This window comes from Numenius arquata, chromosome 19 (assembly GCF_964106895.1).
Source record: "Numenius arquata chromosome 19, bNumArq3.hap1.1, whole genome shotgun sequence".
NCBI lineage: Eukaryota > Metazoa > Chordata > Aves > Charadriiformes > Scolopacidae > Numenius > Numenius arquata.
The window spans coordinates 5,589,302-5,608,894 of NC_133594.1; the positions used below are offsets into that span (position 1 = coordinate 5,589,302).

Consider the following 19,593-nt stretch of genomic DNA (forward strand, 5'->3'; position numbering starts at 1 on the left):
AGAGATTTTTTTTTTTTTCTTCTCCCCCCTGCCCCCGCCCCCCCCCCTCCTCCCCCCAGCCCCTCTGGAGCTGATTAAGGGCAGGAAGCGGGTGTTTATCCCACCGGGGCAGCGGGATGCTGCGCTTGGAGGAAGGGAGGGAGCATCCCAGCCGCTCGCCCTGACTTCCCAATCCATGGAGTGTGGGGAGCCTGTGGCCGCATCCTTCAGCCCGTCCCGCTCGTCCTGATCCCATCCCCTTTGCTGAACCCCCTTGTGCTCTGGGTGTGTGTCCCTGGAGCTCTGGGCAGCATCTGAGTCGTATCCTGTGCATGAATCCCTTCCCAATGGCTGTCCCGGGGTCTGGGGGTGGCCGGATTCAGCCGCCCCTGTGAGCCCAGCCATGCTGGGATGGGGATTTCCACCACTTTCATCCCCTTTTTTGGGGGGTAAGTGGTGGCTGCAATGTGGTGTTTCGGGGTGTCACAATACCCTGGAGTGGGGTACTCCCTGCCCTCCTGTGCTTGAGCTGCCATTGATGCCACCTCTCAACCTGGGGTGCAGCCCTGTCTGGGGATCAAGGGACGCGCTGGGGACACCCTCTGGCAAGCTTGGTGTCCCTCTGGGTGAGGGACAAGGAGGGGATCGTTATGGGGGGTGAGCCGCAGGGCCCCAACAGATGGGAATTGGGGGGGGGGGGGGGACACAGGGCTTTGGGGCTCCCCAGCACCCACAGAGCTGCCCAGGCACGATGCCACAGCAGAGGGGCTGCAGCAGGGCTTGGGGCTGGGGTTTACCCCGCCATGGTGAGAGAAAGAGGCAGCAGAGCCCTAACAACCCTGGCAGGGCCCCCCACCACTCACTTTTGGGCTGTTGGAAGCTGGGCACAGAGCCAGGGGTCTGGGGGGACGCGGGGGGGGGTGGTGACAGCGCTGGGGGCAGCCGAGGCCACGGCGAGGGAGTGGAGGAAGGAAGCGAGCGGGGGGAAAAAACAAAAATCCTCAAGAAGAAAACTCATACCCGCCAGGCTCCGACGTCAGCCCCGTGCCCGGGGGGCAAAGGAGCCACCGGCAGAGCCCGGGGCACTGCGGGAGGCAGCCGGCGGCCAGAGGGGAAGGATGCGGCCATCCGGCCGGGGCTGGGGGGCTGCCAGCAGAGCTGAGCTGGGGCTGGGGCTGGCAGGCGCCCGCCTCGTGCCGGTGGGGACGAGGGGACAGGAGGGACAGGCACTTTGGGATGCTACAGTCAAAATCCATGCAGCAGGGAACGGGATGACCCATTTCCTATGTGCTTCCACCCCTCTTTGGGTGTGCTGTGAGCGTGCCTCAGTTTCCCCAGGTGGCGAGCAGGGTGGTGGGGCTGAGAGGGGGGGATGCCATGGTGCCCAGCGGGCCCAGGCACTCTGTCCTCTCCAGCACGGCCCCTGGGTGCTTGGTGATGGAGTTTTGGATGCTTTTGTTCCAGCTGGAAAGCCTGAGGCTGCCCCATAAGGTGCAGTGGGGGGAAGATGCAGTGCTGGGGCTGAATGGGGTGCATGGAGCTGCACACACAGCCACCCCACAGTCACAGCCACCCTCCCGTTTGTCACCCTGCAGCCACCACCATCCTGAGGGCCCCTTGCTCATCGCCCTGTGGTGTCACAGTGGGGAGAGGGGTGCGGGAAGGCAGGGGTGCCTGTGCCTGGTCCTGATCCCCATCCCTGTCGCTATCCCCGGGTGAGCACCCGTCCCCGCGGTCCCCAGGAGATGGCAGTGCTCTGTCATGGGAGATGTCTGCTGCTTACCCCAGGGTCACAGACATCTCTGGGGACGTCCTGGCTGGTGGCCACAGGCCTCTCTGGCTTCCTTGGTAGGTCCCCGTGACATCCCCTTGCCCACAGCCATAGCTTGGGAAGGAGGCCACTCCCAGGGGCCTGCACCCAACCCCAGCACAGGGGTCCCAGCTCGCAGCCCCACTGTTAGGTGTGTGAGGGCTCCCACCTTGGGCAGCAGCCACTGGCACATGTGGGAGGAATGGGGCAGGGGTGCGGAAATGGCTCCCTGGATGCCCCCAGCCACACTGTGGCTCACACCTCAGCGGTGCTTCGCGATGACCCTCCTCCCCCTTGCGCAGACAGCTCTGTCCTGGGGAACATCCCAGCCCCAACCCGTCCGCCAAGCTGGGGTGTCCAGGCAGTCCAAGGATATAGGCAAGGCAGGCGGCAGCACTGTGGGGCCCTCCATGTGCCTCTGGCCCCAGAGTGGGCATCCAGGGCCATGGGGCTGTGATTAGCCTTGGACACGGTGACCTCACTGGGATGCTGGCTGGGGCGATGTGGGCTGAGTGTCGGGGGCGCCCTGGGGCAGCCCCGATCCCTATCACCTGGGGCAGCCCCATGGCAATGGGGACAGGGGCTGCCCCTCCTTGCTGTGGGGGTCGGGCTGTACTGCAGCAGTGTGTGGGGGCAGATTTTGGGGGGCAAGGGGGCACACTCCACCTGGGCACTTCCAAACCCCCGTGTCCCACCCCTCCCTTCACCAGTGCCAGCCCAGGAGGGACTCTGGGGACACCCACCCCGGGTGCCAGTGCCCCCCGCCGGGGCACTTCCAGCGCACCCGTCCGGAGGTGACGCTGTGGGGAAACTGAGGCACGGCCCCTCCCGGGGGGGATGTCCCCCCTTTCTTCCCTTCCCCCCCCCTCCTCCCCCTCCTTTTGCGGGTAGCTGCCGCCCCCCCCCCCCCCCCCCCCCGCCGCCGGCACGGCCCCAGCGCCGCCAGCGGCATTTCCTCCCGGCGCGGAGCCGCGCCGCCCGCGGACCCTCCTCCGAAGGGAGTCGGTTTCCTGCCGCTGCCGCCGCCCGGCATTCGGCGCTGGCTCCCGGGCAGCGGCCGCAGGCGGACATGGGCCCCCGCGCCGCCCCGCTCCTGCCTCTGCTGCTGGCTCTGCTCGGCCGCCCGGGTGAGTGGGGCTGGGACTGGGACGCGGCGGAGAGGGGGGGGAACCCCCGGGATGGGACCCTTTGACGGGACCCCCGGGATGGGACCGGCAGCGGGACCCACCGGTGACTCTGTCCCGGAGCAGCCTGGGCCGGGGGGGGGGGTTCAGCTCTCTGGGGGACAGCGAGTCCGCGGATGAAGGGGTCCCGGCTGTGCTGGAGCGAGCGCTGTCACCCCCGGGAACCCCTCAGGAGAGAAGGTTTTGGGGGGGCAGCCGGGGCAGCCCCAGAGGTGGGGAGGGACAAACTTCCACATCCCCGGCGGTGACACACAGTGCAGCCCTGCCCTCTCTGGGACCCCGAAATCCAGGCTGCGTCACCGGGGCTCGGGAGGTGTCGAGGGTGCCGTTGCTGTACCCCAGCCAAGGCAATGGCACCCAGGGGGTCTGGGGCAGCTTCGGTGGCCTCCCAGCACCGCAGAGTGTGTGGGGGTTTGATCGGGAGCCAGGGTGAGGAATGGGAAAAACCCCATAAAGCCTCAAGTCAGCCATGGGGACGGGGCTGGGGACTTGGCCGCCCCCGGAGCAGTCCGGCAGGGAAGAACTAAAGCCGACCTGAGGTCCCTGTGAAGCCGCAGGGGGAATTTCAAGGAGGGGACAGGCATGAGGCCATCTGTGTCGGACAGAGGGCAGGGAGCTGGGGGACCCAGGGAGGCGACCCACCGTCAGAGGGAAAGGGAACTGGGAAGGCAGCAGCAGCCTGGGGCAGCCGAGGCCGGCGGCACAGCCTGTCCTGGCTACCTCGGTCCCTCCTGGTCACCACGGGGGCCAGCGCTGGTGGGTGCTGCCAGGGTGTCCCCACTGCCAGGCTCTGCACCCACTCCCTGCCTGCTGTCACCCCCTGGTCACTGCCCAGTAGCTGTGCCAGGCGGTCCCTGTCCGGTGAGGCTGTGCCATATGGGCCATGTCCCCCGTAGCTGTGCTGTTCAGTCCCCGTCCTATACTGCTGTGCTAAAAGGTCCTTGTCTACCACAGTCGTGCCATACAGTCCCCGTCCTGTGGCTGTGCCATACGGTCTGTGTCCCCCATAGCTGTGCCGTACAGTCCCCGTCCTATAGCTGTGCCATACGGTCCGTGTCCCCCATAGCTGTGCCATACAGTCCCCGTCCTGTGGCTGTGCCATCTGGTCCCCATCCTACACAGCTATGCAAAGCCGTCTCTGTCCTGTGTCACTGTGCCATACAGTCCGTGTCCTTTGTATTTGTCCCATACAGTCTCCATCCTATATGGCCTGCTCTAACGTGGCTGTGCTATATGGGCTAAGTCCTATATAACTATGCCATGTGCTCCCCATCCCGAGTACTGTGCCGTATGGTCCCTGTCCTGTTGAGCTGTGCGATGCAGTTCTTGTCCTAACTGTCCTATATGGTCCCTAGCTAATGTAGCTGTTGCCATATGGTCCCTGTCCTGCATAACTGAGCTATACAGTCCCTGACATATGACTCCGCCTGTGTGGTCCCTGTACTGGAGACGTAGACTTCCATATAGTCTATGTCCTGTATATCTATGCCACACCATTCCCAGCCTATGCTGCTGTGCTATACAGTCCTCATCCTATGTGACTCTGCGGATCATCCCTGCCCTATGCAGCTGTGCCATATGGTCCCCATGCTGAGGAGCTGTGTTGTGTGGTCCCTGACCTGAGTAGCTGTGATATATGCTCTCTCCTGCGTAGCTGTGCTATATAGACTCCATCCTGCATAGCAGTGCCTTATGGTCCCCATCCTGCCTAGCTGTGCCGCACAGGCATGTCCTGTCTGGCTGCTGCCTGTCCCCTGCAGGGACCCATGGGGCTGGGGGTGCCCATGACAGGTACAGTGCAACGGGCTTGGGGTGCCCACAGTGGGTACAGTGCCGTGGGCTGGGGGTGCCCAGGGCAGGTACAGTGCTGTGGGGCCTCACGGACACAGCAGGTTTCCAGAGGTGGGGGACTTCGTGCCTCACATCCCAACAGGGACCAGTGCTGCTCCCCATGGGATGAGCATGGTGCTGGGTTGTCCCTTCCCATCCCAGGGGACAGGCTGCTTGGCGCCCAGGTGACTTAAGAGAGGGGCAGGAATGACATGGTCTGCGTCAACCCCAAAGCCCGGTCCCCATCCACCCCCTCATCTGAGCTCCAATCCCACCTCCACATGGTGCAATAGCCAGCGGTGGTTTTTGGGGGGAATGTGTGTTTAACAACCTCCCCACCCCAAGTTTGCACCACTGCATTCATCCCCATTCCTGACCTTGGCTGAGACTGACCAGCTTGTTACACAAGTGCCGAGGCGGCGCAGCCGGATGCTGGGATGCCAGAGTGGCGCTGCCCGTCCCATGGGGCATCTTGGGCTGCTGGAGCCACCCCAGCCCTGCACCCCTTACCCTGGCACCCCTGGGCGTTGCTCTCTGCCCAGGGCCTTTGATCTACTCCCAAAAAACAACAGGCATCACCCCCACCCAGCCCCCGACCCACTGGGGAGCCGCGGTGACACCTTCTGTGCTCCCTGGTCTCAGCCACACCGGAGCGAAGGAGAGGGCGGGCGGCTGGAAAAACATAAAGTGGATTTTCTTTCTTTCTTCCTTTTCATTTTTTTTCCCCTTTCCCGGAGTACAAAAATAACAGTGCCCTTATCTGATCGCCCCGGGCGGCCCAGCTGAGCCCCCTTATCTGATCCTGACATAATGCTGGAGCCCGCTGCCTTCCCCAGGGAATGACGGTGCCCGGCTGGCACCGCTGCCCCGCATCCCCTCTGCTGGCATCCCTGCCCTGTGCCGGGGGCAAGCCCGGCCGTGGCCCCCTGGCCCTGCCCGACCTCCCTGTGGGATGCTGCCGGAGGTGTGACGAGCTGCCCGTCCTCTGCCAGGCCATGCCGGGGACCGCATGGTCATGCCTGGTGCCGTCGGGGCAGGAGCAGAGGGGAAGAAGGACGCAGCCTGTGGCGCCCAGATAAGCAGCTGTTTATCTTCCTCCCGATGCTGCTGGCCACACGGCCGCCGCGCCGGGGGGAGGAAGCTCCGGACAATAGGTGGGCCCGCGGCAGCGTCACTGGGGGGGTCTGCGCTTTGACCCCCACCGCCACGGTCACGCCGCCCTGACAGACAGATGTGGGCCGGGGACGCCGTGATGGACATGGCATGGCACGGGTGGCTCTTTGCTGGCTGGTGCTGCATCCCGAAGCCTCGATGCTCAGAGCATCACACCTTCCGGCCCCGGTCCATGAGGGGTGGCTGGGTGGCCCTGGTGCAGGGTCCAGTCACCTCCCAGCAGGACGGCTGCAGCCACCAGGGATGGGAAAGGATGGGACAGGAAGGGACGGACCTCAGTGGCCACCTCAAAACCAAACCATGTGCCCATGGAGAGCCCCCAGCTGTGGTGCGGGGCTCCATCCTGCCTAGCCCCCTAGAAGGAGGCACCCATGGGTGTAAGCGGGTCCCCCCACCACCTCCCAGCACAAGGGCCAGCTTGAGGACAGCCTGAGGGCTGCCCAGGGCAGGGGAAATGGCCGAGGCAAGCGGGGATTTACAGGATCAGGCCTTCAAACGGCTGTTTGCACTCAGGATTTCCCTTGGCAGCCGCCCCCGGCCCCGCTCGCTCGTGCGCGGCGCAGGGGGGGTTCGGGATGGGGCGAAGCTCACACCTCGGCGCCTGCGGAGGATGAGCTTTACAGCCATTTCCATACCTGAGCTTCCCGCTTTCCTGCGGCACAGGGGAGGCGGGGGGGCTTCCGCCACCGCCCGAGAGCTGGGGGCAGCCGGGTGCGAGTTTTGGCACGCGGCAGTGCCGAGCAGGGACAGCGGATTTTTCCAGCCCGGATCCGAGGGTCATTAACGTGATTGCGCCGGGGGCCGGCAGCAGCAGACGAGCCCCGAGCAAACACGTAGCAGATGGTCCCGCGGGTGCTGGGACGGCGGTGGGACGGCGGTGATGCCGTGCCGGGGGTGCGGGGACAGCGCCAGGGCTGGCGTTGAAATGCAGCCCCCTCCCGCATCGTGTCCTCCCCCATGTCGTGTTCCCTGTCCCCACGTCTGCACAGCGGGGATTGACGGTTGTTTGTTTTCCGCCCAGATCCCGGGAGAGCTGAGGGCTGTGACCTGCAGCCGGTGACGGCGGAGCCACCCATCACCCTGTCCTATGCCACCAGCACGGTGCCGTGGGGCTGCGTCAGCAGCAGCTCCATGGGCACTGAGCATGAAGTCCACATCCTCAGCGTCGAGTGGTCCAAGGTGAGCGAACAGGGTCCTGGTGCGTCACCCTGGCACTGTCACCCTGGCACTGTCCCCAATGGGCAGGGTGTCCTGGCTGCCAAACTAAGGCACAGGGAGAGGACCCGGATTACCCTTTTCCGTGGTGCCTTTGCTGAGCTTCCCCTCCAAGTGCAGCCGTGGGTGTCTGTGGCCCCGATGGGGATTTAAAGTCTTCAGAGGCAACTTCTCCATCAGCCCACATTGCTGGGGCTGTCCCTGTGCTGGATGTCCCAGGAACCCCTGTTTCCCTGGGGAGGTGGCCTGGTCCCTGTATAGGAGCTGGGCAGAGCCACGGGCACCTGATGGGGACAATAACAGGGAGGGACAGAGGAAAGGGTGGAAGGAGGGATGGAGTGATGGAGGGATGGAGGGAGACCACTTGAAGGTGGCCAAGCGAGCAGAAACCTGGTCACCAGCATTTGCACGACCTGCCAAGGGGCAATAACGATGTTGTGGGTGCCCCGGGCAGCTTTTGGGTGAGGATGAGTGCAGGACAGCAGCGGGGCTGGGGCTTTGTCCTTGGCTGGTGCTGCTGCTGGCTTATACTGGTGGGAGGGTTTGCACTGGTGCATGGATTTGCACCAGCACGTGAGTTTGCACCGACATGTGGGTTTGCACAGCTGCTCTGCAGCATGGCACGGCTCCCCCGGCGCTGGCTGGTCCCCGGCAAACCCAGCACCCGATTTTGGCCCAGCTTTGGGCTGCCTGGCGCCACGTTTCCCCTCCGCCACCTCCCAGCTCTCCCAGTTCTGCTTTTCGGGGGGAGGCGGGAGCTGGGCCCGGAGCCACTGGGGAGGGTGGATTTTGCAAGGGCCCCTCTGCCCCAGCCGGGTGTGACCTGGCCCTGGCACCCCAGCGCCGGGGCCAGGAGTGCCACGGGGTTGTCACCGGCGGCGTCAGGGGACACACACTGATGTCACGGCTGCGGCACCGAGCCCTGCGGTATGTGGGGGGAGCCAGGCAGGGATGCAGCTCCACTTATAGAAGAATTACTGGAAGCCGCTTTCTATAAGCAGATCCCCAAGATGCAAAAAAAAAGAAAAAAGAAAAAAGAAAAAAATAACCTGAAAGGCGGCGTCGGGGCAGTGGCGAGGCTCCCGCCGCTCGCGCAGCCGAACAATGGAGCGCCGCAAAACACGCGGCAGGAAAAACAACCGCCGGCTCCTCCCCGACGCCCGGGGCCACCCGGGGTCCCCGGCCACCCATGCTCGCCACAGGGCCACTGCCAGGCCGGGATGCCCATGGCCCCATCCCGCCGGCCTCGTGCCCGGGACTCTGGTGGCTGCCTCCACCCGCCGGCCCCCGGCTGGTTCTCCCTGCCTGCTGCCTGGCTCAGCACTTTGCGAGCGGTGATTCAGGCGGTGGTTGCCAAACAGTGCCTGGTGTTTCAGCTTCCCCATCCGGCTTTCCAGCTGGAGGCTGCCAGGCAGTGCCAGCCATGGGGAGCTGTGTGTGCCACCACTGTGCCCCCAGTATCCCTGCACACTGGTACGGCCGGTCCCGAACCTGGAGAGACTGCACGATGCTGATACCGGGCTGGGAAACCCACAGGGGGATGTCCCAGTGCCAGGGGTGGAGATGCTCCAGTCTTCAGTGGGAGGACACCCCGGTGCCCAAGGTGGGGATACTCCAGTGCCCGGGGTGGGGATGCCCTGGCCCCAGTGTGGGGATGCTCCAGTCCTCAACATGGGGACACCCCAGTCCCCAGTGTGAGGATGTTCTAGTTGCTTGTGTATGGATGCCCCAGTGCCCAGTGTGGGGACATGGCAGTCCCAAGTGGGGTGACACTCTGGTGCCCAGTACAAAGATTACCCAGTCCCTGACGCAAGGATGCCCTGGTATGGGAGTGCTGTGGTCCCCAGCATGGGGAATGTCCCCATCTCCAGGGTGGGGATGCCCTGGTTCCTCGCTCAGGGTAACTGGGGGGATGTTTTCCCCCTACCAGCGTGGTTACACATCCACGTAGCAACTCTGCATCCCCCAACCTGCTCCCTAAACCCAGCCATGGCTGCCTCCTGCATGGCTCATGCTCAGGGCAAGCCCAAGGGCTCTCCTTGCCCCCTCCATCTCTGGGGACAGGTGGGGTGGCTGGGGGACAACCAGGTAGGTGACAGCAACTGGGGCTTGGTGACCGTGGTGGTGATGCTCTCCCCTTTTTTCCCCCAGGCTTCTGCCTTCCCGCTGAAGGTGTCCGTCGTGCCACGAGCTGGTGGCTGCACCCGGCAAGCAGTGCTTTTGCTCCTGTGCGCCCGCTGCTCGGCCGTCGTCACCTCCCCGTGCTCAGACCTGCTCGTCCACACCGTGAGTGCCGCAGCCCCGTGCCGGGAACAACCCCAAGGGCAGCAGGGATGGGGCCATTCCTGGAGATATTTGTGGGGTATCCCTGGAGGAGACTGGTCCTCCATCCTTGGAGACAATGCTCGCCGTGCACCGGGGAGGAGGGGACACGCCTGGCTGCTGCCGGTGGCGCTGAGCACGGGGCTGGCCAGGCAGGGAATGACGCACAGGGCTGGAAAAAGCTCCCGTTTCCTCCGGCCGGCGGGAGGAAGGTCAGGGATGGGGTTTGGCTCCAGTGAGCTGAGCTGGGGCCGGGCACTTTGTTAGCAAAATAAACCTCCTGCTTTGTTTGCAGCTAATAATAAAGTGGGCCGAGCTCTCCGCGTGCCGCCGGCCGCCCACGCCACTCCCAGTCCATGGCCCAAAAAACCCCCATTCATCCAGGGTGACCCCTGGCCACGATGGAGCCGGGGCTCCAGGGATGCCCGCCAGGCTTAGCTTTACATCAACATCCTGCATGCCAGGGGTTTTCCACACTTTCCTCACACAAGCATCCCGGGGAGGGATGTGTGTTGCCCCCCCCAACCCTGACTCAGGCTGCTGCTCGCCCTGCAGGACGCCCACCTCAGCCCAGGGACCACCATGACCAGGCCTGAGCTACCCATGGCCCCCAGTGAGGGGCAGCTGCTGGACTGGGCTCGGAGCACCTACGGGGGCATCACATCCTACAGCAAGCTGCGGGACCCCCGCTGGGTCCAGCTCCGCCTGGGAGAAGGTGCGTGGGGCTGGGGGCTGGTGCTGGGGGGACAATGGGGCAGCTCTCCCTGCTCCTGAATGGTGACAACCCACCAGGAAGAAGCTCAGTCCTGGGGGAGATGCTACGGGGACCGATGTCACCTGGCTCAGAGCATCAGGGTTGGCCCCAAGCATCTCCCCACCCGCTGAGCCATGTTTGTCTTTGGTGACTCCCCCCCACACCACCTCCGCAGATGCCAACAAACACCCAGAGTGTGTCCCCAAGGAGCACTTCAACGCCATGCCACACCTCGAGACCGAGGTCTTCTTCCACGGGGTGAAGGGCTGCTCGCGTGGGGATGCCCAGAGCACTGGGGCTGCCCACATCGTCCGGCTGCAGGCCGAGTCCAGGTACGGTGCGGTGCAGGTGGTGGGACCCTTGGGGGAGGGTGGAACAGGCAGTGGGACATGCTTGGAGATGCTCGGGAAGGGATTGAGGTATCTCAGAGCCCCCCTCCCTCCCGATGTGCAGGAGGGTGATGCTGAGGTTGGGGGGTGTCTCATGGTTTCACAGCTTCCCGGTCACGGAGGTGAACCTGTCCCTGAGTTGTCCCGAGGGAGCCATGAGCAACCAGATCCTCATCCTGCAGAGCCAGGCCAACCTCACCTGGTCCCTCTCAGTCAACAACTGCCACATCCAGTTCCTGGTAGGGCTGAGCAGGATGTGTGTGTGTGTGTGTGTCCCACGCCCACCAAGGGGGCTGGTGGCATGGGGTGTGGGCAGGAGGGCATCTGGGGACATTGGGAGACGGCAGCCCACTTGCTGCAAGCCCTCCTAATGGGGACAAACCCAGAAGCCATCCCTGCCTTGAGCATCCTCAGCTGTCCCCATCCCCACTGAGCACCACCCCCCCTCCCGCCTACTCTGTCCACCCCCACCGTAGGTCTCCGGGAACTACAAGATCGCGCACATGTCCTCACCCCTGCTCCCCGGGGAGCACCTGCCTGACACAGAGGAGGGCCTCATCGCCAAAGCCTTCGAGAAGAACTACAGCGTCATCGCCTCCTACTCTATCATCCCCACCAGCGCCCGTGTCAGCCTGGAGATCCAGGAGCACGGTGAGGCCCCGGGTCTGGGTGGGATGGGGTGGGGGTGTGAGTCCTGCTGTCCCCGCTAAGCCTCCTCATCTCCCTCTCCCGCCGAGGCAGTCAGGAGGGCGCCCACAACCACTGACCCCCCAGCCCCCACCGCCAGCTCGCTGCCCCACACGCTGCTGTTCATGCTTCAGCCATGGAAGTGCACGGATGAAACCATGGAGATCGTCATCGCCAGGTCCCACCTGGAGGTGAGGGGGGGGTGTCCCCGCCACCCACCAGCATCACCCAGGAGGGTCACATCCTGCTCCAGGTGCTCGAGGTGGGTGGAACAGAGGCTGTCCCCAGCCAGTGGGTGACTGCTGGATGCTTTTCTCCCAGCCCATCAAGGACGTGGTGAACATCACCCTGCGGGACATCAGCTGCCAGGCAGAGAAAAATGCCACTCACTTCATGCTGAAAACCCCCCTCAGCCACTGTGGCACCTCACTGGAGGGCAGGGGCCATGCCAACAACGAGGTGAGGTGGGGGGGCTGGCTAGGGCAGTGCCTGGAGCCCCAGTGATGCCCATTCCATCCCATGGTGGGCCTTCTCCATGCCATGCCATCCCATACCAGTGGGGACAACTTGGCTGAGCCAACCTTTCCCACCTTCTTGCAGCTCATCCTCAACCTGGCCAAGGGCGCAGTGCTCCAGAGCGTGCGGGTAAGAGCCGGGTTTCCCAGCAAGTCCAGGGTGGGACCACGGGAGGAGGATGCTGGTGCTGCCACCAGGTGCTGGCGGTGGTCTCAGCACCATTCCCACTTGCAGGTGGCCTTCCAGTGCAATATCCCGCGGGAGCTCTTCCTGCGTCTCTTCCCCACTGCTGCCTTCGAGGTGCCACAGACAGAGCTGGAGGTTAACAAGGAGGCTTTTGTGCAGGTACTGCCGCTGGCTTGGTGCCCAGGAGAGGGGTGTCCAGCTGTCCCTGAGCTGGCATCCCTGATGGCATGTTCCCTCCCCTGTCCCCGTGGCAGGCGTCCATGCGGTGGGAGGACCACCCGGCTGACCTGCAGCTGAAGGAGTGCTGGCTGGTGGCACAGGGGCAGGAGCCGGTGCTGCTGGTGCAGGGTGGGGAGGCACGCGGGGCAGGGGTGGCCGTGCTGGAGGGCCCCCCCAGCAGCCGTGGGAGGAAGGTCTGGCGCTTCCGCTTCACCTACGCCATCCCCGAGGGCAGCCGTGTCCCCTTCTCTGCCTCCCTCAAGTGCAAGGCTGGCTTGCAGGTCAGTAACCCCCACCCACCCACACCATGATGCCACCATGCTGGTCCCCACTATAGGTGGTGGCAGCCCAGCCACCCGGTTTGTCCCCAAACACCGGGCTCCACCACCTGGCTGGGAGCAGCATCCCCCATCCCCAAATTGACTGGGGCCTCCCAGTCCTGTCCCCCACTCAGGGTGCAGGAGGGGACAGGGGTCTCCCCTCCTCTCACCCCACCCTCCACCTCTGCAGAACAACACCATCTTTGAAAAGGTCCTGGAGGTGACGGTGAAGGACAGCTGGCGGCCACCCAACAGTGAGTTTGGGGCAGGGGAGGGGGCCCAGGTGGGAATGGGGGTGGAAAGGGGACACACACACACACACACCCCCCCAGCACGGCAGTGCTGATGGCCTTTTCCTCCTGCAGACCGCGGGCTGGGGCTGGCCGCCGTCCTGGGCATCACCTTCGGCGCCTTCCTCATCGGGGCACTCCTCACCGCCGGGCTCTGGTACATCTACTCGCACACCCGTGAGTATCCACCACCCCTGGGGATGCCTCTGGTGGGCACACACGCATATCCCTTGCAGGGTTGCCCATGCACCCTCTGGCCCAAAGCCCCCTGGCCAAGGTCCCTGGGTGAGCAAGGGACAGGGCTGCTGTGCTGCCATCATCTATACGGCTCTCCTGGCAATGCCACAGTGGAATGACCCTGCTTGAGGTGGCCGTGGCTCCTCAGGGTTCCCCCCCCACTGCCTTGGGGTCCCCCCCTGCCACCTGCCCTCCCTCCTGCTCCTGGTGCCACCATGGTCCCCCATGTCCATCCCCATCCTGGAAGCTCAGGGAGCAGCTAGGGAACGATCCAGGAAGGTTCATATATGGGGGCTGGAAGTGGGGGATGAGCCATGGCCACCACCGGCCACCCTGATTCTGGTCCCCCTTGGTGTTTCTTCCCCCGGTCCCTCGGCGCGTGGCGTGAGCCAGGTCCCATCTCCAAACTGCAGCCAGTTTCCAGCACGGCGCCAGCCTCAGAGAGCAGCAGCACCAACCACAGCATCGGCAGCACCCAGAGCACCCCCTGCTCCACCAGCAGCATGGCCTGACTCCCCCGGCCCCCCCCGAGCCCACCCAGCCCCCGGCCGCTGGACTTGGGGATCCACCTCAGCCCCATTAAGCTGTTTTTTTGCCCCAAATCTCAGGCCAAGCCCGGAGGGGGCCTCCGTTACTCATTCAATGAATGCTTTGGCTCCCCAAGGGCAGCCCAAGCTGGGGAGGGGGGGCACCCTGCAACCCCCCCCCAGGTCCCCTGCTGCTGGGTGCACCAGGAAGGTGGAGAGAGCGGCTATTACCAAAGGCCCCCCCCAAGGCTCCCCATCAAATGGGGTTGGGGGGAAAGTGGGTGCCCCCAGGATGTGCTGCAGCACTTGGGGGGACCCCCAAGCCCCTCCCACATCCCCCCAAGAAGGCAGCAGGCACCACTAGGAGCAGCAAGAGGTTTATTAGGGTGGGGGGGGTGCAGGGCTGCTGCCCCCGTGTGGGGTGATGAGCAGAGACCACCCTCCCTCAGCTCCCCGTCCAAGTTACAAACTCTTATTAATAATAATAAAAATCTCTCCTACATTAAATTAGTCGTGCCCTGATACCGAGCCTCGTCGTGTCTTGAGGCTCCCACCTACAGCACCCCCCCCCTCAAAACTGCCCACCCCCCTGGGCACCGGGACCCAGCACAGCCTGGGGCAGCCCCCCAGAACCTGGGGTCCCCTTAAATCAGTCTCACCAAGGTAGGCTGGGGGCCAGGAGCATCCCCCCCCATGGCCAGTGTCCCCAGGGGGAGCACAAGCGAAAGGCACTGGGGTGAAAAGGGCCAGGCTGGGCTGGGGTTGGGGGTCCCGCGTCCCCCCCTGGCCACCTCCGAGCATCATTGGGGCCGAACCGGCGCTTCAAGTAAAAAGAGGTGCAAAGCCCCAGTCCCCCCCCCATTACTGGGAGAGCGTGGGGTCGAGGAGCCGGAGGACCCCCCCCACCAAGTGCAGGCTGCCGGTGACCAGGACACGGACGGCGGCCGCCTCCCGCAGCAGCACGGCCCCGCTGCTGGCAGCAGGGTGGGGGTGAGCCCCCGTGGCCGTCGGTGCTGCCAGCCGGGGGTCCCGGCCCTGTGCCACCCACCGCAGCGCCTGGGCCAGGCAGGGGAAGACAAGGGATGGGGAATTGAGGGGTCGCGGAGCTGGGGGCACCAGGAGCAGGGTCCCTCGGGCAGGGGTCGGCTGCAGCAGCCCCCCCACCCGCAGCGGGGCTGGGAGCCAGGGGTCCTGTCCCGCCTTCTCCTCCAGCAGCTGGGTCCACGTCCGCTGGTTCTCCAGGCAGCGGGTCAGGGCGTTCTCAAGCGTCACATTGAAGTTTTGCTGGTCTGGGAGGGATGGGGATGGGGGTCAGGGATTGGGGGGGGCCAGGGAGGGGTTGGGGATAGGGAGGCCGGGGGGAACCCCGGCTCCCCAGCACTCACCTGCATTGCTGGCCACCGACACCTCCGTGAAGTTGGGGCAGAAGACGGCGTAGTCGAAGTGGCAGGGCTGTGGGGAGATGGGGGTGAGCACTGTGGGGGTTCCTCAGGACCCACCCATGGGATCTCCACTGGGACCAGTCCCACACCGGTGGGGTTATGGGGGTTTGGTCCAGGGAAGGGGTGACCCGAGTGCCCCCCTGCACCCAGAGCTGTGAAACCCTTGAAGGGGACACTGAGGTGGGGACAGCAGGGTGGACAGACAGACAGACAGACAGCACAGGGCATCAGCTCCACCTCGTGGCTCTCTGCACCAGCAGCAAAGCAGGTCCCAGCCCAGGCAGAGGACCCAGGCATCCAGCCACAGAGATCCCCCCCACGGTGCCACCTTCCCCAAAACCTCACCACCAGCAGCTTGAGCAGCGCCGCCGTGTCCCGATCCCCCGTGGCATTGAAGAGCAGCACACGTACCTCGGAGCCGCTGTGGGGAGAAAGGGCTGGTGGCCCATGCCCCATAGGGACCTGCAGCACCACCACCACCATGTGTCGTGTGTCCGTGTGTCCCCCCCCCCGTCGTGTCCCCTCCTTACTTGTGGGGCTTGTCCTGGTTGAGGGCGGCCTGGCGGAACCATCGGACGCAGGCCTGGATGCTGCTGGTGGTGTGGGCACCATCCAGGTACCACGTCACGGGGCCGCGGGGCAGCACCTGGGTCCGGCCAAGCCACTCCGTGTCCCGCAGGCCTAGGGGGCATGACACAGGGCATGGCTGGGACCCCCACAGCCTCCTCCAGCACTGGGACCCACAGGTGGCACCGGCCAGGGTCCAGCGTGGCCACCTCCGAACCCTGCGACGTAGGGAGGGGGTCTTGTCACCACCAAACCACACCTTGGATCATGGCATTGGTGGGTCGAAAGGCAGGGGCCAGCGGCACCGCCCTCCCCGCCAGCTCGGTGACTGGTGGCACCTCCTTCAGCTCCCCGAGACCTGAGGGGACAGGTGCCCCACTGAGACCCCGGGGACCACAGCAGGGTCCCACCCCCCGCCTCGTCCCCATCCCCGTGCCCATGCCTTACCCTCGCAGCCGCGGCGCTGCAGCCAGGTCCGTGCCAGCTGCAGGGCCAGGGCGGCGTTGGAGCGCTGGTGGGCACCTGCCAGCCCCAGCTTCAGCGCCTGGTGGTCCCCCTCAAAGGCATCCAGCTCCGGGCAGAGGTAGAGGGGACACTGTGGGGAGAGGAGGTTGAGCCCCACCCCCCCGCCATGGGGTACCCCCCATCCACCCCATCACCACCCAACTCACCTCTAGTTCCTGGGCTCGGTCCCTCAACACCGCCAGCGGCCGCTCTGGCTGCACCACAGTGAATGCCGGCACGCCGGGCTGCAAAGGATGAGGGTGCTCAGGGCCATGGGGGAGCACACCCCAAAACCGCGGGACGGGGGAAGACCACGTCTCCCTACCTTAAAAATGCCCCCCTTCTGCCAGGCAATCTTCTCCATGGTGTCACCCAGGATGCTGGTGTGGTCAATGCCCAGGGAGGAGATCCCACACACCACCGGCGCCCTGGGGACACAGCGTGGCAGTGTCCCTGCTGTCCCCTTGCCATGGGGACACCAGGCCCTGGCACCCCCAGGGGATAAGCTCAACCTCACTGGCTTCTACCTGATGATGTTAGTGCAGTCATAGGCGCCACCAATGCCAACCTCCACCACTGCCAGGTCCACCTGAGGACACAGGGACACTGGAGCCATCACAAGGCCACCAGCAGCATATGTCCCCATGGATTTGGGGATGTGGGTGGGACCAGGTCCCTGTCACCACCACCCCCAAACACGCGCCCCACTTGTGGGGGGACCATCCACTGGGCACAACATCCCCTGGTTACAGCCACAACAGCCTGACCAATGGAAGTTCTGCCCCAAGTGGGAGCTGGATCCCATGTCCTCCCCTCCCCGAGGTCCCCACCAACCTGATGTCCCCATCACAAGCAGGACGCCACCACCACCTACCTTCTCCTGCAGGAAGACGTGGAAGGCCATGATGGTGAGGAAGCGGAAGTATGCCGGCATGCTGGCGTGTGCTGGGTCCTGCCGGGCAGAGTGGGTGTGAGGGGACAGCATGGGGCATCCCCAACTGGCACCAGGGCACACGGCCCTGGAGAGGGTCCCCAAGGGAGGGAGCACCCCCCACAACCCCACCTTGGTCTCTTCCAGGCGGTTGTAAACAAGCCAGAAGTACTTGCTGAAGAGCTCCTTGCTGATGGGTTGCCCATTGATGCGGATCCGCTCGCGCACCTGCACCAGGTGAGGGGAGCTGGGGGGGAGGGGGGGGCAGATCAGGAGGGGGGAAGGGTCAGGTACAGCACCACCAGCCCCCCCAAGCCCTCCTGACCCCCCCCCCGCCCACCTGTAAAAGCCCGTCTTCAGCCCGTAGCTGCGGAGGATGCACTCGGTGAAGGCGCACGCTGAGCCCTGGGGAGACGGCAGCGTTAAACCCCACACACACCGGGGCCGGGGTAAACGGGGCCAGAGATGCCAGGGCCCCCCCCCCCTCGGCCCCCCCCCTGCCTCACCTTGCCCTTCGTCCCTGTGACGTGGATGATGTTCAGTCGATCCAGGTCCTCGACCTGCCGGAGGTCAACCACCCCGTGAGACCCCCGCAGCAGCCAGCGCCGAGCGTGGCAGCACCACTGCCGGGATGGGTTGGGGGGGGTCGCGGCGCGGGGACAGGGACACCCCCACCCCCCCCCCCACCTCACCTTTAGCCCGCTCCTCTCCAAAAAGCCCCTCATGGCTTCCAGCTGGGCCTGGGGGTCACCGCGTTCCCGCTTCACCTGCTCCAGGTAGCTGGCGTTGGTCTGCAGGGTGTTGAGGGTCCGGATAGCATCCTAGAAAGAACCCACCCAGGGGGGTGGTGAGGATGGTGCCCGTCACCCCGGCCTCGGGGCTGAGCCCACCGCCACGGCCCCGGGGGGGCAAACCCGCCCCCGTGCCCACCGCACCCCAACCCACCCCATCGGGCTCGGTCCCCTCGGCGGTGCCGGCGGCCACCCAAGCCGACAGCATCTCCTCCGCCATGGCCCCGCGGGGACGTGCCAGCAGCGCCGGAGCCCGGCGCAGGGACGGGCTACTTATCGGTGGGGGTGGCCCGCCCCTTGTCCCCGCCGGGGGGGGGGACGACGACGACGACGGGACGGGGACACCCGGCAGCCACCCCTGCCCCAGCGGGACAAGGCCACCCGTGGGTGTGAGCGGGCGGTGCTCCGGTGCCCGCACGCCCGCCCCGCCGGTGGTTGAATTAGAGGCGAAAACGAAGCCAGGGAGCTGCACCTGCACGTGGGACAACGTGGCTGCGCGGCCCGAGGTCACCGGTGCCACCGAGCTCCCCGAACCCGCACCGGGGGCTGAAGTGGGGACACACACACACACGGGACTGGCCCCGGCACCGCTGTGTGCTGCAGCCGGGACAAGCCCGTGTCCCCGGTGCGGGACACCCCACTCGGGCAGCCCGACCCCCCTCCCAGCTGACGGCGGGGTGGGACAAGGGCAAGCTCCCGTCTCCCGGGGGCTCCGCACCGGCCCTCAGCCTGGGGGTCGCCGTCCTCCCCGCGATGCCAGGCAGGCGCGGAGTGCGGGGATGCCCCCGCCCGGGATGCGCCGGGGCTACCGGACCGGCTCCCGCTGCAGGCCGGGGGTCAGCCCGCTGCCGCCGCGGGGGACCGGGGGTTGCAGAGGGACGGTCGGGCACCGGCTGTCCCCAGCGGAAAGAGGGGCGAGACGGGGAGCGGCAGCCGGGACGGCCTCGCAAGCGGGGAGGGGGCTCGGCGCCCCGCACCGTACCGGGGCCGCCCCGTGGCCCCGCACCCATCCCGGAGCCCGCAGGCCTGCGGTTTGGGTCGGGACCCCCGGTGCTGGGCAACCCCGCGGCTGCCGCTGCCCCCCGGCGCCCGGTCCGGTGGGACGCCCCGGGCCGCAGCGCTCAGCCCCGCCGGGCGCAGCCTCCCGGTGCCCCGGTGTCGCAGGGCCCAGCTCCCCCCCCCCCACCTTCGCCGCGCTCGGTCCCTCTCTCCCCCGCCGGTACCTGGTAGTCCATGGCGGGGGCGCGCGCCGGCCGCGTGCTGAACCGGCGCCCGGCGGCGGCCGCCGCCCCCAGCGCCCCGCGCAGCGCGCGCAGCCCCCGCGCCACCATCCCGCCGCCCCGCGCGCGCTCTGCCGCCCGGCGCTCGCGCCGCCGCCTGGCGCGGGACCGCCCCAGCCAATCCAACCCCCTCCTCCCCCCCCACCACGCCGCCATCTTTGAAACGGGCAGCGCGGCGCCACGTCGGAGGGGGGCGCCATCTTTGCCAGGGGCATTGAGGAGTGGGCGGGGGCCCCTTCCTTCTCCCGCCGGGCCACCAGGGGAAGCCCCCGCTCAGCATCGAACCCAACCGGCGGCTGCAGCCCTGGGCTCCCACCCCAGTCCCCACATCGGGGCACAGGGCCTGTGTGGCCCCCAGCCTGGCAGCATCACCCTTCCCCGCTGCCAGCAGAGCCCCCCCAACAGCCTCCTCTACCTTGCACCCTCCCCTTAACAGCCCC

The 19,593-nt window shown here is 66.0% G+C and overlaps 2 protein-coding genes across 2 annotated transcripts; one reads left to right on the forward strand and one right to left on the reverse strand.

The window, feature by feature from the left end:
• Nucleotides 1-2,858: 2,858 nt before the first annotated feature.
• On the forward strand, nt 2,859-14,142 carry ENG (endoglin). Its single transcript, XM_074161264.1, has 15 exons — nt 2,859-2,916; nt 6,998-7,155; nt 9,343-9,477; nt 10,069-10,228; nt 10,443-10,599; nt 10,763-10,895; nt 11,133-11,325; nt 11,398-11,534; nt 11,665-11,802; nt 11,944-11,988; nt 12,094-12,204; nt 12,300-12,545; nt 12,775-12,838; nt 12,950-13,051; nt 13,505-14,142. The coding sequence occupies exons 1-15, from the start codon at nt 2,859-2,861 to the stop codon at nt 13,621-13,623; spliced, it is 1,956 nt and encodes a 651-aa protein (XP_074017365.1). The 3' UTR covers nt 13,624-14,142.
• A 357-nt stretch (nt 14,143-14,499) lies between these two features.
• Nucleotides 14,500-19,114, reverse strand: FPGS (folylpolyglutamate synthase). The gene is given in 16 exon segments (XM_074161151.1): nt 14,500-14,927; nt 15,024-15,090; nt 15,426-15,501; nt 15,611-15,761; nt 15,907-15,956; nt 16,042-16,091; nt 16,093-16,242; nt 16,319-16,396; nt 16,477-16,579; nt 16,679-16,740; nt 17,026-17,103; nt 17,215-17,329; nt 17,423-17,487; nt 17,589-17,642; nt 17,775-17,903; nt 19,097-19,114. Coding segments are annotated over 16 exon segments (1,668 nt in total). The 5' UTR covers nt 19,109-19,114.
• Between the last annotated feature and the right edge of the window lie 479 nt (nt 19,115-19,593).

Coding starts and splice junctions, on each gene's coding strand:
- ENG (XM_074161264.1), top strand. CDS start 2,859: ATGGGCCCCCGCGCCGCCCCGCTCCTGCCTCTGCTGCTGGCTCTGCTC. Junction 11,989..12,093: donor CAGTGCTCCAGAGCGTGCGG/GTAAGAGCCGGG, acceptor TCCCACTTGCAG/GTGGCCTTCCAGTGCAATAT. Junction 13,052..13,504: donor GTACATCTACTCGCACACCC/GTGAGTATCCAC, acceptor GGCGTGAGCCAG/GTCCCATCTCCAAACTGCAG.